The sequence below is a fragment of the Maniola jurtina genome, chromosome 5 (assembly GCF_905333055.1).
Source record: "Maniola jurtina chromosome 5, ilManJurt1.1, whole genome shotgun sequence".
In the NCBI taxonomy this organism is placed as follows: Eukaryota; Metazoa; Arthropoda; class Insecta; order Lepidoptera; family Nymphalidae; genus Maniola; species Maniola jurtina.
The window spans coordinates 3972196-3989090 of record NC_060033.1 but is presented as its reverse complement, the minus strand read 5'-3'; the positions used below and the strand labels follow the sequence as shown (position 1 = coordinate 3989090).

At 36.3% G+C, this 16895-nt stretch overlaps 2 protein-coding genes across 2 annotated transcripts in view; one reads left to right on the top strand and one right to left on the bottom strand.

Annotated features, from left to right (window-relative positions):
- Positions 1–16895, top strand: part of LOC123865032 (protein artichoke) — a 104678-nt gene that overhangs the window by 15875 nt on the left and 71908 nt on the right. The window lies entirely within an intron of this gene.
- The window catches only part of LOC123865035 (lysozyme-like), a 74365-nt gene continuing 68945 nt past the window's right edge, over positions 11476–16895 (bottom strand). Inside the window, exons 5-6 of the mRNA XM_045905853.1 lie at positions 13036–13099; positions 11476–12344 (exon numbers count right to left, since the gene is read on the bottom strand). Of these exons, the coding sequence (XP_045761809.1) occupies positions 12211–12344; positions 13036–13099 (198 nt within the window). The 3' untranslated portion in view covers positions 11476–12210. The remainder of the gene's footprint in view (positions 12345–13035; positions 13100–16895) is intronic.

The window sequence follows — 16895 nt, the reverse complement described above, 5'->3', positions numbered from 1 at the left end:
TTAAAAGCTCAAGAAGAAAGCGGGCAGGAATTTACAAGGGCATTTCCATATGAAACACGCTGCGATTATCATCGCCCACTCGTCGTAAGACAATAGCGTGCGACTATTTCCTACGCGTGAATCTGTATAAACAACCGGATATCAAATATTAAGTATCTACTGGTTTGCGATTGAATACGACCTCACAAGCGAGATCGAGAAGATGTACCTACGTGGCTTTGCGCTGATCCGTTTTTTTACAGAAAGTTTCTATCATCATAATCACCCCATCGTCGGCTCTCTAAGTCTCTACTGAGCGTCTCAGAATGAGAAGGGTTTGGACACAGTCCACTACGCTGGTCAAGTGTGAATTAGCACACACCTTTGAGAACATCATCATCACTCTCACACAATAAAATAAAAAACAAGCTTTTTGTCGGCGATTTTATTGGTATAATCTGCATCCTAATAGTCCCTTAGCAGGAATATAGGAGGCCGAAGTCTTAACCATCAGGCTATCATCACTCTTTCTGTGTCGCAAAGAGTGTTTTAGACACATCGATGGTTTAGAATACTTATTTTTAGGAAGGTACCTAATACAACAGTTGCATGGTAGTGGTGGGGCTTTGGTAGTGCTTAGTTGTCTAGGTATGCGAAAGGGCAGGCAGTGCTTAGCGCCATCGATGTACCTATATCGATGGTTAGAGCACGCTGAATGTCATAGGTACTATCTAGATTTGTATGGTTCTGCAAATTAGTTACATCAAAAACTTATTGTTCCTTGTGTATCATAGCCTTCTGCAAAGTACCTAATGCCAGCTTCTAATGAACAAATGAGAATAATGAAACTCAATAAACTTTATTGGAATAGTTTCGTACACATTATGTTATCAGATCAATTCGATGCTCATAAAATACCAACTTTGCAACACAATTCGTACAATATCTGCTCTTGACGAATACAATAGGTATTATTAGAACCTGTTCTTATAGATCATAATTTTTAACCACAGTAATTTATGCAAAAATTATTTATTTATGACATCTTACAATGGTCTTTTAAAGATATTTTTATATTTATTGAAGTGGGTAACTTTTAAATAATGCCTCATAAATTAATACAAGCATTAATATTGAAAAGCGGTGTGAATACATTAATAAGATTAAGGCCATAAGTCGTAAATGTTGTAAAAAGTTTATGAAACGTGGACTCCATACGGAGTCGGAGATTTGTCGTGCGCTCTTGTGCAGCTTGTGTGATAATGTGTCATATAAAAGGTCTCCCTGGGAGAGCATAATATCAGGTTATTTATACTCTAAACATATTCTAGGTAGGTATATGTTACTAAATATTTTACATTAAACTCGCACTTAGGTAAATCGCACTCCAATCCATAATAATGCTATCCCACATACTAAAATGCGAAAGTATCCACTGTCTATCTGTGTCAGTCTGTTACTTTTTTAAAAGCCCACTGTTTAATTGATTTTGAGGAAATTTAGGATGGAGATAGCTTACATCCTGGAGAAGAGCATAAGCTACTTTATTCCGGAAAATCAAAAAGCCCCGCAGAATTTTTATAAAAACCTATATCCATGCGGGCTTTCGTGATGCGGATGAAATCATCATCATGGCATCATCTACATACTCGTAGTTCACAATATTTAACTTTAACTAACTAACTAACAGTCCCGGCTTCGCACAAGTGGGCTTATCTATTCTATAGATTAATTATTATTATTAAAGAAGCAGAACGTGTTATGCATATACCTATCTTGATGTTCCTCGTAAGATGGTGAAAACTCATTTGAATTTGAAACTCACAACTTAATAAGTTTAAAAGTTATACTTAAGTGATTTTAATTATACAGACGAACGCAGAGTACGACGTGCGATAAAGACTTTAGAGATAAGAGAAGTGATGGTTTACATGTTCGACAGTTCAACACGCTCTCCGAAACTCGGAGGGGAAGTCTAAGACGTAGTACTAAAGTTTGGTCGCTTATCTAGTTATCAACGTGGATCAAGAGCAATTAATTGATGTATTAGGTACGCTGTCGCAAGGAGGCGACGATGCGACGCTACCCTGAAACTCCTAGTTAAAGTTTATCCACAAAGGCCAACGTCCGCTCCGCTTATCACTATAATCAACCTATTACCACCTATTACCATGTTCTCAATGGCAAACAGTCTCAAGCGAGTCTCTGTAGTTTTCATATCCCACGCATCTGTGGGCGTCGTACTACCAAACGCCACACATAAATAAACAATAAATATGTGCATAGAATTTTGATATTTTTCAGCAAAGCAATAACGACCAGATTCGCGCGTATAAATTTTTGTAGGTTATACATTCGTTTACTTTCCAATTTTAGTTAAGTGTTTGCTTATCCAAGATTTAGAGTTTGGGGTTATGTGACAACTCGTAGGTGGCAATTTAGTAGCGAATTACGCTATAAGTAATAATATGTTTGGAAGTGTTTATAGTACTTCTTTAGGATTATCGCTTTGTGGTTTTACCTGTTGGTTCCAAAATGATAATACAGTCTAAAATTGAATGCGCTATAGGAAGGTATACTGAAAGAAACATTGCAGAATAAACCTCCGTTTGAATTCTACTTAGACTAATGAATCTGCTTTTAAATGAATATAATCCATATTATAAAAATGCGAAAGTGTGATTGTTGGTTGTCTTTGCAACGGAGCTAAGGACCGACGTTAATTTCCATTGATTGAGTCTAAAGTTAGGTAGGTAGGTAAGTACTTTTTATCCCGGAAAATTAAAGAGTTCCCACGAGATTTTTAAATCCCTAAATACACGCGAAAGTAGTCACGGGCATCAGCTAAAGTAATTTGCAATGCTCATTATTTTTCAATGAAAGTATTTAGATATGTGTTACATTTATTAATAATCCCCTTTCCTCTGTGACTACGCTTGTGCTTGATGTACGAAAAACTGTAAGTACTTAGTCCAAACACACAATCTTTTAATATGTCATGTGGTTAATTCTGTTGTACACAGTCTCTAAACTAAATCGACAAATCTAGATCTAATGTTATCCTTTTTTGCAGCGAGCTTTATGAGCCGACACTTATGGGCATTCATAGATAGGCAGATAGATATTCGGTGAAAATTGCCTATGCTCACTTCGGCCGTGTTCGTTGTATTAGAGCGCGCCAGCGAAATGTCCGGAATACCTAACTAGCTTAATAAAGAGCCTACATGGAAGCCTTACCTTTTGATAGAGGGAAGGACAATGCGTCATCGGAATGATCTGCAATACGGGCGATATTAAATACCGTGTGTAGTTCTGCATGGAGAATGGAGCTCGTTGGTTTGGAGAGAATTTCTTGTTAGGTGTAATTTTTCTAATAACGTATTGTAATTCATTAATTTGCTTTTCCCCCTCGTGAACAGATCAAAATATCACCACGTCACTGTCGCGGTTTCTATCATCATTATCATCATCACCAACTCATCACCGGCTCACTACCGAGCACGGTTCTCAGAATGAGAAGAGTTTGCCCATACACACTTTTGAGAACATTATGGAGAACTCCCAAGCATGCAGGTTTTCTCACGATCTTTTCCTTCACCGTTAACGCAATTGATACTTAGGTAATTGCTGAAACACACATAGCTCTGAAAAGTTAAAGCTGCAGCATGGCCAGTTTCGAACCCCGAAGCATCCGACTAGGAAACCGCCGTCTTCACCACTAAGCTATCCCCACTTTTCTGAATAGAGCGGTATTTGAAGTTTCATCTCAATCTAAAAAGAGAGATTCATCATGTTGCTCTAAAGCGGTCGTGACTCCTGCATATCCCAGAAGTTCTCTTGAGATTTTCAGGATTCATAATAAGGTTGAATAACAATTTGCATTTTAGGAAAACTTGTAGAGGTACGTTTGCGATTAAAAGCATCGAATTGAAATGAAAATATTTAGAAAAGGCACAAAAATGCCATTTCTACATATGGAAACAAAGAATACCGATCGCCCCAAAATTCAAGTAGAATAAATTTCGATCTTAACCAATTTTGGCATACACCCTGTTTTTATGAAGTGCCATGAGTTTTTGCACGTTCAGCCGACGTCCTTCAAGGCATCCGATAAACAAAGGTACCTCGTTAGTGCTCCTGGAATCCAGTCGGTGGAATCGATGGTGGAAAAAAGTATCGAATCGATTGGATGTCAACGACCTATCTGACGTGGGAATCCGGCTCTGGATGACATTGCTCGGGCATTGTTGGCTTTTTCTTGTACAATACCATCGATTTGTTATGCCCCCTTGCTATTATCGGTGATCCAAATGTTCTTTGCAAACTTGAATGTCAAACCTCAAATGCCTTCAAATATAAACAAACAACAACGAGACCATGCACTTACCTATAGTTACTTATTTATTCACCGCTTTACAAGCTAAGTACAAAAAACCGGTCAACTGCGAGTCGGACTCGCACACGAAGGGTTTCGCACTGTGTTTCACACTATCGTACAAGAAATCTTAAGCAATAAGGCCGCCTTTGCACACAATTGTTTTTCCTGTTTTCTTCCTTCTGTATTGTTCGTTTACATGTTTTTGTATGCAATAAAGACTTCTATCTATCTATCTATCTAAATCTTTAATTTTTAATTTGTGATGGAATCCTAAAGTCACGGTTTTCGGATTTTTCCTTTACATGACGTATACGGCGTTGCTACATGAATAGAATCATGTTCTAGGTCATCGGAAAGTAACCTATAGGTTTCTTGACACGCCAGACAAACGACGGGTTTCTTTTTTCCTTTTGAGGTACGGAACCCTAAAAGATATAAATATTTATTTTCACGGGCCCAATAGATATCCGAACGTTTCCACAGATCCCAATAACATTTAAATTCAAATCAAATAAGCATTTTTTAGAGTACCTTAGTGATCACAATTACAAGCTCAAGTTTAAGCAGCTTACCTTAACGCCTCTTGATTACTTTATAAATGGGCTTAAACATTATTCAGCCATAAACTTTGTTAGCCGTGTAACCGCTACTTAACTTGTGCCGCTTGATTACGATGATTTTATTTGATTTCTACAGTGGTTCCCAAACTTTCATATTATTAATACTATATTTGGTAGACCACGAACCTACAAATAAGCGCTTAGGCTAGTGCTTTATATGAACTGATACGTCATAATAGGTAGATGGTAGGCACCTATAAAAAAAGTAAGTTTGCCGCATCAGCCCGTTTGAGATTGCTAAGCTCAAAAAGTGCTTAAAACTGGTTTTATTCGATTTATCACATAAAGTATGTAGGTATGAATGTATAGTGTACACTTTATAGCACCACACACCACAAATGACAGGTTACAAAAAAGAGGAGTATCAGAAGGCTACAAAAGTGTCTATGAAGAAGGTTCCAGAAGGTATAATAATATTTAGAACCACACAACCCCCATGAGAAACTGGAGTGTCTAAGCTAGTTATGTAAAACCTATATCTGCTAATGACAAGGACCAAGTGAGCTACACTAAAGTAGGTACTGTCCATGACAACTTTTATAATATAACGTTTCTTTTTTTCAGTGATGATTGGTATAATAATTATATTATGGGAAGACACTGCCTCTTGAAACACAGTTTTTACTTCACCAAGAGGCAGGGCCTCACAATAAAAGCTTCTAAACACTACGTTTTGTTATGTTAATAAAGATTTATTTATTTATGAATGTAAAAATGTACTTATAAAAATGTATTAGGTAAGCATGAAAGTTGGAAACCACTGTATTTAATGTAAATATCTTTAGTGTTAGTATTAGTTTTAACCAGTGGCACTTAGGGCCTTCTTAAGGCCGATATTGTCGGAATGCTTAAGTATGACGCTTTGATTAAGATAATCAATTAGTATCTATTTGAACTTTCGTAGTAGTCGTAAGGTTCTATGAAACCAATGTGATTTAGTCAAAAGGTACAGTCGGTGTTAAAAACAGTTTCAATATACTAAAATACTAATAACTTGTTAAAGTAGGTAAATGACTTTGAGTTGTAAAATCTTTGACTGAAATCGGAAGGCTAGCTAGGAAGCTGGTTTAAAGTTTTTTATCCGTTTCTTTGTACCTTTTACTCTATCATCACCTCAGGAGACCTATCGCGGTAGTTTGACAGTTACAGTGTGATGATTGCAATCATCTCTAACTGGCTGGTACTCACTCACTTCTGATTGAAATGTGCAGTTACAACAAAAAAAAAAACAGGCAATCACAATAATTGCGATTGTGAAATGAAATTAAATCTAATCATTGATTTGAAATAAATGATTTGATATGATTTGGTTTGATTGTAGCAATGTTTATAATTCACAACATTCGTTCTAAGAGATTAAGACAGCAGTTTATGCCAGTAAAACCGCCGAGAAAAAAAGCTCGTTTTTATAATATATTGCCTGAGAGTTCTCCAAATGTTTCCAAAGGTGTCTGCCAATTTGCAATTGCCAGCGTGGTGGTTTTTTTTTTGGTCTAAAACTATGGTCTAAAACTCTAAACCATTCTCATTCTTAGGGGCGACCTTTTCCCAGCAATGTGCCGACGATGGGTTGAGATGATGAATAGTATGAAAAAAATGTAGTAAGTAGGTATGATTATTTTAGTACACATTTATGCCCTTAACTGTACCTACTTGGGTCGCCTTAACGCGCGCTTCTTTCGTAATTTTATGGTTTCCTATGGGAAAGCCGTGTCATTACCATTTAAACGATTGCCCCAAGAACAATATACTCCGCTATTCGCGTGGGTGTTCACTGATTACCGTTTATTTATTGCGAGTGGGAGTATTTCTTTGTTCACACTTCATGTGCAAATTCTGTTCTTTACCTCACATCCATTTATCCCAGGATTCAATTATTTCATACTGTTTTAAATGATATATTTACATATATACGCGTGATCAAAATGGAACGCTAACAGTGGTTGGAAATTCGGATGTAAATGGGGCATATTCGGGTGCAAATGGTTAAATGGTTGGCCATAACTCGGGCGCAGGGTCTTTTAAAGCACTACGAGCGACGCATGCTTTTTAGAGGTGTCGTGAGGAGTACTCGATACCCACTAAGCTAAGACCTTGCGGCCTGCACTCTGCACTAATCGCTAAAGCCTCTTCTGTACTTCTTACGTACGTAGTACCTCCTTAGGTAGTTTCGTGTAGAAAATAGAACCTACTAATATTACTAAAGGTGTGTTTGCTTTAAATTACTAAGCAGGCGCTACGCAAAGCAGAATAAGTAGTAAGATTTAGTGTTGGTAATTTGGTTCTAGGGGTGGTTCCGACATCAGTGGTTCTACACATTTCCGACTTCCAGATTATCCATACATAGGAAATTGGGCTAAATTATAACTGCTTATAAGGCCGGTATCACCTAGGTGCTCCGCTAGTTAATACCCTTCCTAGGCAAAAAAACTTGGTTTTGAATAATTGATTGCATTGAAAGTTGAAATGAAGTCTATGTATGTATTATAATTAATATACCGGAAACCTGTGGAAAAAATAAGGCTAAGTGATTTTAATGTGCTTATCAATAAAAACATCCATAAAATAAGCTTATACCTACATAATATTAACTCTGTAGTAGTTAATTAAATTGAAAAGGAGAAAGATCTCTTCCTCCTAAGGGCGCCAAGGCTTGCATTGCTTAGGGGGCTCTACATGAATTATTCCGGCCCTGATTGTTTTTGGTTGTATCTACGAAAAAAGATTGTCGCAAATGCAACGAGTTATCACCGCTAAATCGTGCAATATTGCCATTGATAATATGGAATATTGCATCCAAAACTTAACAATTACTGATAGTTATGTCGTAAACAAAGGACGTGGTAGAAGAGTTGAAATTCCATACAAATGGACAGCGCTTTGTCCTGACATAATATTCCTAGTTCAATTTTCAAAGATCCTGTGAATATTGCACTACAGTTATAGTTGAAACTTGAAACACAGTTGAATGCACAATGAGGTACGTTTTCGGAGTCATGCTTCCAATAGTCTGTAGAACTAATGATGTTCCCTGACAATACATCAATTTAAATAATTGAACATACCTATCTACTATCTTCCTGTCATGTAGGTACTAGTGGACTTGGCCTAGCTTGTCTTGTAACTATTAACAGTTTTCAAGAGAAAAGTTGGGGCGTACCTTTTCGGAGCTACGATGCCACAGAGAGATACACAGATACACACGTCAAACTTATAACACCCCTCTTTTTGGGTTGGGGGTTAAAATGGCGCGTGAGAAGTCGTTTTGTACAGACTCTATTGATATATAGATAATATTTTACACCCTTCTGCAATAATATAGAACCTTTTGACTGCCTCCCTGGCGCAATGGTAAGTACTGTGGTCTAAAAAGTGGGAGGTCTCGGGTTCGATTCCAGGCAGGAGTTTGGAATTTTACGGAATCCTTAAGGAAAACTTTTCCTAACAGATGGCTTATTATTTGGCATACATACCTAATTATTCGGTTTAATATGCTATTATATTCTTGGAGAAAACTGTCCACTAAGTGGATGATTCATTAATTGTGTCCAATTACCTACTTCGAAATAAAACCGTAGAAATAATTCAAGCGAACTATTTGAATGGTTTTATTGTATCGTTGTGACCTTCGTCGCAATGTTTGACACAACGAAAAATGATGTACCTACAGTATCTGTAGTAGATACATTCCAGTAGTTTGGAAATTACGACAATAGGTACTACGAAAATACTACAACAACACTAACTACTATAGTTAAATCTAAGTTTTCCTTCAGTCCAGCGACATACCTACCTATTTTTGAAGATAGAGATTTAAATCAATCTTCGGATGGAGATTCACAAAAATATAAAATCTTATCATATTCTTCTCACAAATCACGTACAATCAGCACTGTTTGAATGGAGAAAAAAGCTCAAATTGGAAGTGCAAACATCGTTTGTTTATCAAGTGCCTGAGTATTCGCTCCGATCGAGAATCGGAATCAAATTAGTTCGGTGATTTTTCTGAAAATCATTTTCATTTTTCAGCTCGCTTTTTAATAGATGAAAGATTCTTTACAGTGTTTTTACGTTAAAGTTGAATGTAGTTAATAGTTTTGAATATGTATATTGTATATTGAACATTTTTTTTTCAAGTAGGTAAGTACCTATTTATTAATAGCAGGTACCAAATTAGAACAAAGTTGTAATCTGCGTTTGTTTGACTATAGGTACCTACCTACCTATTCGCTTTTATATGAAAATCAAAGTGGATTACAATACGGTTTTCACACCATTATTTAGGTAGAGACTGCAGACATTCATTGAACGAATTGGAGTTAATTAACATTACCTCCTATCAAATAACATTAGGGCCATAGCAGATACGATGATTTTAGCATCAGCGATCGGCGATTTAATTTCTTTTCGAAACTCGATGTCGCGATTAAACGGTCCACTCCGGACACGTACAATCTCCAGTTGCAGAGATAAAGTCAATTTTATTTAATAAGTATCTACCTTAAAGGCCGATTCACACCAATAGCGTACACGTGACACGTGCGTAGTGACGCGCGGAAACCCCTAACACACCGGGTTACACATACGTCCGCGTCCACGCTTTACGCAAGCGGTGTGCCATGTTTCATACAGTTCCATACATTACAACGCAATGGTACGCGCTACGTCTATGCTTACGCAACGCTTACGCAGCCTGTGTAAACGAGCTATAATAAAGCGATCGAACGCAGAAAGTCAACATCGGAACAATAGCTAAAACGCGCGTTCAATACTGCAGCGCGGCGATCGAATACACATCGATGGTGATACCGCATCGATTCAGTCGGAAAATCGCCGATTGCTGATTCTCTAAGCATCGCCGTGTCGGCTATGGCATTGCAATTGGCTTGCTGAATGGTTTTTTAATTTACTCATTTATAGATTAACATATATTTAGCGTTTGGCTGCATCCTAACCTGCAGTAAGTGAAGATTTAGCCTAAGTTAAATACAAAGCTATTTAGGTCGACGGATAATAGTTATAATATGTATAAGCCGACATAAATAAATGGACAGACAATTTTTGCCGATATCGTTATAATTTATTACGTAAATCTGATGTTAAAATCCGTAACACATCATTGAGTTTAATTAAGCCCATAATAATTAACGCGAAATAGGCTTTCCCAGCTTCATTATAGAATGTTGACGTAATTTTTGTCGAAAATAATTAATTAATTAATTAATACATCATATATTTTTATTAAATACTGGTTGAAATTTAATGATGGTTATCTCGTAAACATTCATGTATGTATTTGGGTGATGCTTACTTTCATATAAATATGCCTATCTACGAAGTTCGTGAAATTACCTACCGAATTCATGAAAATTAAATGGCGACCGATGCAAATAACTGACTAACTCTTTCGAGTCTAGGATCTAAACCGGACCAATATCTTCAGCAATAAAAGAACGAGGTCGACCACAAAGAGATATCAGATAACCAATGAGTCTTCTCACTCTATAAGTTCAATATGGCTGAGAGAATTTTCCTGCTGATTTTCTCCTTCATTTCAAAAGGGACAACTTTTTTCTTTATCGATTACCTACTGAATCGAAAAACTGGAATATTTCTATTGAAAGTAGAAAAAGAAAAACTCTCCCGTTTGAAAGAAAACGCTTTTAAAAGGAGAAAATCAAAAGGAGTCAGGAAATTTTTCTTAGTGTCCATAAAAAGAGAACAATTAGGTATAGTATCGTAGTTTCATTAAATGATCTGATATAAAAAAAATTTCAAAAGAAAAATAAAACCGACTTCAAAAACGACAAACACTAAAAAGTAAAAAATAACTTTTGTTTAGCTACACGTGTAATGCACCTAGGTATGAAGTCGAGCGAGCATATTAAAACAAAATTAGAAATCCAAGAGTGAAGCTCGCCCGACTTCATACCTAGGTGCATTACACGTGTAGCTAAACAAAAGTTATTTTTTAATTTTTAGTGTTTGTCGTTTTTGAAGTCGGCTTTATTTTTCTTTTGAAAATTTTTTATTTCACAATTTTTAGTGGCCCCACTGTACTATAATATGCTGTGCCCAGTTAAAACCCTACTGTTTACTAAGCTATTACACTGATCGCGAGCAATTTGCTCCTATCCATTGAGGAATTCTGTTCTCCATCTCCGAAGATATTCATCAGATCTTCACCAAATTTATATGGGACCACCTGCACAGTATACTTTTTCAAACAAAAAAAAAAATTTTCCAAATCGGTCCAGGGGTCTTTGAGTAATCGGGGAACATACATAAAAAAAAAAAAGATCCCGACGAATTGAGAACCTCCTCCTTTTTTGGAAGTCGGTTAAAAACGCTTAAAATTTTTGATTACCTTGTTATTTAGAGACCGCATTTTTAGATAAGAGACTACACAATGAAAATTATTTTGAAAAAATAGACTGATTCACAAATAAAACACAATTTTATTTAAGTTAAAAAATTATATTATGTCTATTCTATTAACTAACCGTAGGTATCATAAAGAAAACATTCCTTCGTATAATTTATACACCTACTGGCTCCAAACCTTTTTGGTCTACAATTCTGAATCGGGTTTTAAATAGATCTTTGTTTTCATTCATAACTTTGGACCAGTGACCATCTGTTTCGGAGCATGTAGGTGTACATTTATTGTTGAAAGATGAGATATTTCATCTTATGACTAATTCTTAATCTTAAACTTAATCTTAACGTATAAAAAAGTGAATATTCAAACGGATTCTTCCATTGAAATACTACTACTACTTGTATGAATGAAAATAAAATTCGTGTTGGGAAATGAGTAATGGAGAATATTGAGACCGAACTTGAATTGCCAAAAAATCTTCACACTGAAAGCAAAAACTGTTGGTTCTAATATTCCAAAAATCAATGAATGAATGACAGGATTTTTTTGTTTGTGTGAGTTCTATCAAAAGCTTTACAACAGTGTGTAAGCGCATAACTAAAATTTATATATTTATTAAATGACCAGAGGCACAATGGTCGCTCGCACAGATGCGTGGCATATAGATACACACTATTTGTCAATTAGAAAATAGGTTTTGCATCAGTCTATTCCAGATATCAGTGATGAACGACGGAGCCGAGGATTATCCAGATATTTGTGAATTGTCATGAAAATACCAGTCAGCAGTTTTGCCAGCAGTGACTGTGGCAAAATCTATCGTCAGTTGTACAAAGTACTTAAACTATTACCTAGCACCTAGACAAATCAGGTAGGCTTTTTTCTTTACAGTAGGCGAAGGAGGCGGGCCAGGCCTTGAAGCCGACTCTGCCGTAGATGTTTTTGGCGCAGCGCACGTCATCGGCGAGGTCCTCATTGAGGAGATCTGAAAAATACATATGAATATCAAGTAGTTGTTTAAGTATAATTAGTTTGTAGAAGAATTTGTTATTATTACAAGGCTATAATTGCGATTGTTGTAATTTGTTGAATTTATCGTACCTACTAGCTAGATGACGCCCACGACTTCGACCGCTTGAATATATCTTCAAAAAATCCCGCGGGTACCATGGGGGCTTACAAAATAAAAAGGAGCCTATGGTTAATCCAAGGTATAATCTATTTCCATTCCAAATTTCAGCCAAATCTATCCAGTAGTTTTTGCGTGAAATTTATAATATTATAGTAGGGTTATTTATAAACATCTCCTCAAATCTTCATTTTATAGTTTACAAAAAAATTGTTCCTGGAATTGTCACTTCTGGTACGAGTAGGTATGTTGTATATTCAAAATCCTAGGCAATGATTTGGGTAGAGGTAGAACTCTTAATTATTCTTATTGAGTACTTTTACAGGTTTTAGGCTTCGCACCTGTGTATTACATAGTTAACTTGGTCGGCATAGTTCGCCCATCTCTACTAGTTATCTACCTCTTCAGGTTATGACCTACTTATAATATTTACTCTAGTTCTCAGGCAATTAGTAAACTCCTAAGATAACGGTAAAAGGAAATCTGCATTTAGCGTGCTCTAATGAACTATAATTAGTTAGTGAGGGTCATAATAGGATTAGCGCACCTTCGCACTTAATATGACAGCGGCCTCCTTTCCTTCCCTTTTTGCACCATTCTTTGTTGTTTATCTGTGAAAAAAAAATTGTAATTAGTATTGGTTTTCACATAGGACTTTGTTTAAAATAAAAAAGGAATCCAACAAAGTAAAGTTAAAAAAAAATTAAGTCAATCGTGGAGGAGTTTTTGAGCTTTTTAAAATATCTCTATACGGACGAATCTATACACATATCTAACTATAAAAAACTTGTCCTGACTGACTGACTAATGTATTAATGCACAACCTAAATCATTAGTGGTAAGACTAGGTTTCTTTTATGATATAGATACTCACTAAGGAAATTCCAACACTAAGGGGGTTAAATAGGGGATCAAACTTTGTATGACTAAGCGTTCACTAAAAGACTATAAAGATATTTTACCTAGTTTTTAGAAATTCCAATCCTAATTTTGAAAAGCCGTCAAGCCGATGACGCTCGGGCCGAGACTAGGACAAAGCCTAAATGATGAGTAAAGTAGTGTACCAAATTGTGACGAAACCAATGAACCAGCACAGATACTTATCGGTTAAACAATCTGCTTTCCGTAGTCGGGTAAAAAATATAAGCTCATTGACTTTGTTCAAATACACGGAAACGTCCGGGAAATTAAAAAAAATCTCCGAATGCCGCTATTCAAGAGTCCTGTAAAATCCCCTTTTAAAACTATAGAGGAGCTCTTTAATAAATTGTCACGTAAGAGTCTTAAGGAAAAAGGGAGTAAGAAAAAACTGGCATTGGGAAGGCGACAGACCATCCGCGAAAGAAATAAAAAGAGGGAGATAGGTCTTAGAGGGATGCAGTCACCGGCGTCTTGCTGCTACGAGAGTCGTTCCTTTTGGTTTTCTTACTTTTTTCCAAGATTTTTTTTAATGGCCTTACTTTATTATACTAGGAAAGCACGTTATTTATGCTTATTTAATGTATCTGTATGCGATATATAGAGTTTTCAATAATGTTCTCAAAGATGTGTGAAGTCTGCCAATCCGCACTTTTCTAGCGTGGTAGACTATGACCAAACCCTTCTCATTCTGAGAGAAGACCCGTACTCAGTAGTGAGCCGGCGATGGATTGATGATGATGATTTGGTCTTGTAATCACGGAAGATATAAAAAAATCACTGTGATAACGCTGTGATTTTGTGTGTACGTGTTTTGTCCGTATATATTAACTTCAGAAGATATACCTGCGGACAAAACACTTGGTACACACAAGTACCGCAAAACACGCATTCTTCAGTCCTGAAAATGTGAGTGACTTTAAGGAGCACCTCTTCAGTGTGTCGAAGAAATTCAACTTGTGTTTGAAAAGTTCGCATAGCTACTTCACAAGAACATAGTGGAACAGAGCTTCAAGGAGCTGTGATCAAGTGACATTTATTCGACACAGGAGCCCTGTTTCGCCTGCTTCCGTCCTCGCATTGGAACTGTCTAGTGACTATTTTACTACTTGCGAACGGAAATATCTTTTTATTTGATTCAGTTAAGGAAAACTATTGACAAGCAACAAAATTGACGAGTTCATTGGAGTTTTGTTGGATAGAACTATATCAAAAGAAACTTTGTCCGCATTATTTTTCCGGTCTAGTGTAGATACCAACCCAGAATTAGCTCATGAAACAGTTTAGCAGGAGTTTTCTTGGCTTTATCCCTTGGATTGCGAGTGCATGTGGCTAGCGAAGCCAAATTTCCTATATGAAATTCGATTGCACGACTCACAGTAATATTGACCGCTGTTATTAGAGCTATAAACATAAGAAGACTTTGGTCTAGTTATACTTAGGCTAGCGCTTTGTTTCGAAACGCTTAATTTGTTTGTTTTCAGTAGATTTTGAATGTAGACAGTAAAGATTTGAATTATTTTCAAATACTATATACTTACTTACCTACTCCTATTCCGTATCATTTTATTTATAATATACTTAAGGATCTATAACTTTGTGGTATAGAGCTTATAAATAGTACAATTTAATTGTATTTCTCCGAAATAACATAACAATCATAATAACTAATAAATTAATATTGCCGTAAATGTCTCATCTGGAGAAATTAACACGAAAACTGATAACTTTCTTTGCCGGACTCTGTTTTTCTGTTAAAAATGATAGTCGTTCATTAAATCTCATAACCGCGATATTAATCGCTTAACCACAAAAGCATGAATTATTTCATTTTTGTGACAGTCGAGAGAGATAACTACGTAAATGAATTTTACCCCGCAACCCAAGCGCAATCGTGGCTTGTTAATCGACAAAACGTTGCAAAAGCCGTGAAAGATATGTATCGCACTGATTGTGCTAGAGCTGCAGAAATGAATAAAAAGATTTATGGATTGTACGTAAAATATAGTGGTGTAATTATTGCCTTGATTCCGTACTCGGTTGATTCGATTACTAACTGTTTGGATCTTTTTACGACATGTTATCCTTAGCTAAGTTCTAATGTTCTAGACCTAATATTTTTTTTTTTTCTCTCTCGTCTGGCTTTTACAATGATTAGCCAATGTCAAGTTTGTAGTTATTTGTAACAAGTTAGTTAAACTATACAAGTATGGACCCCGTCTGTGCCGGCGCTCACCGACATACGCACGGCACCCCCTTAGAGCGCTTTCCAGTCAGTTTTAACAAAAAAACACTCCAAAAAGTCACAATACGCGCGCCAGCAAACGCCACCACAGACGAAGTCCAGACCTAATATAAGAATACATTTATTAATCATGTATAATCTACACTCTACACTACCTAATATTTTTAAGATGTGAATTTAAATCTAGTAAGTTATCTTCGGAACTAATAATTCGATTCTGAAAATTCTTTCACTGATTTATCCCTGCGTGCTATTTATAAATTACGCGAAACAAGTCGTGGGAATAAGCTAGATGTTATAACTCATATTTAAAAAACCCCCGACACAAAAACCTCTATAAGAAAACTAGAAAAGAGCTGATAATTTTCAAATGGCTGAACCGATTTTCTTCAATTATAGCTAAGAACACTCTAGATCAAGCCACCTTTCAAACAAAAAAACTAAATTGAAATCGGTTCATTCGTTTAGGAGATAAGATGCCACAGACATACACAGATACACACGTCGAACTTATAATACCCCTCTTTTTGGGTTGAGGGTTAGTAAAATTAAAAAACCAGCGAGCTACAATCAGCTATATCATCATTTAGCCAGTCCACTATTGAGCACAGGTCTCCTCTCAGAATGAAAAGGGCTTAGGCCATGGTGTACCACGCAGGCCAAGTGCTGATTAGCAGATTTCACACACTAGGTTTCCTCACGATGTTTTTCTTTATCGTTTTGAAGCCAGTGATATTTACCTAATTGCTTAAAAGTTAAAACGCACATAACTCCGAAAAGTTAGAGGTGCGTGCTTGGATTCGAACCCCGAAACCCCGGAATTGGAATAGACGTCTTAACCACTAGCCATATTATAAGGGCATGGAAAATATTTGATTTTAATTCTGTACCCGGATGAGAGTTTGAAAACAAAACGAGAATCGTTTGTCAAAGTTTGTGCTTTCGTTTAATTAATAAAAGCCCGCGCACACTTTGGGTCACTGTATTTGATAAGGACACTGTTTACACGTTTCACATTATATTTTACTAGCTGATACCCGCGACTTCGTTCCCGTGGATATAGGTTTTTAAAAATCCCCTGGGAACTTATTGATTTTCCGGGACAAAAGTAGCCTGTGTTGATCCAGGTTATAATCTATCTCCATTCTAAATCTCAACCAAATCTGTCCAGTAGTTTTTGCGTGAAAGAGTAATAAATATCCATGCATACAAACTTTCGTATTATAATATTAGTAGGATCAATG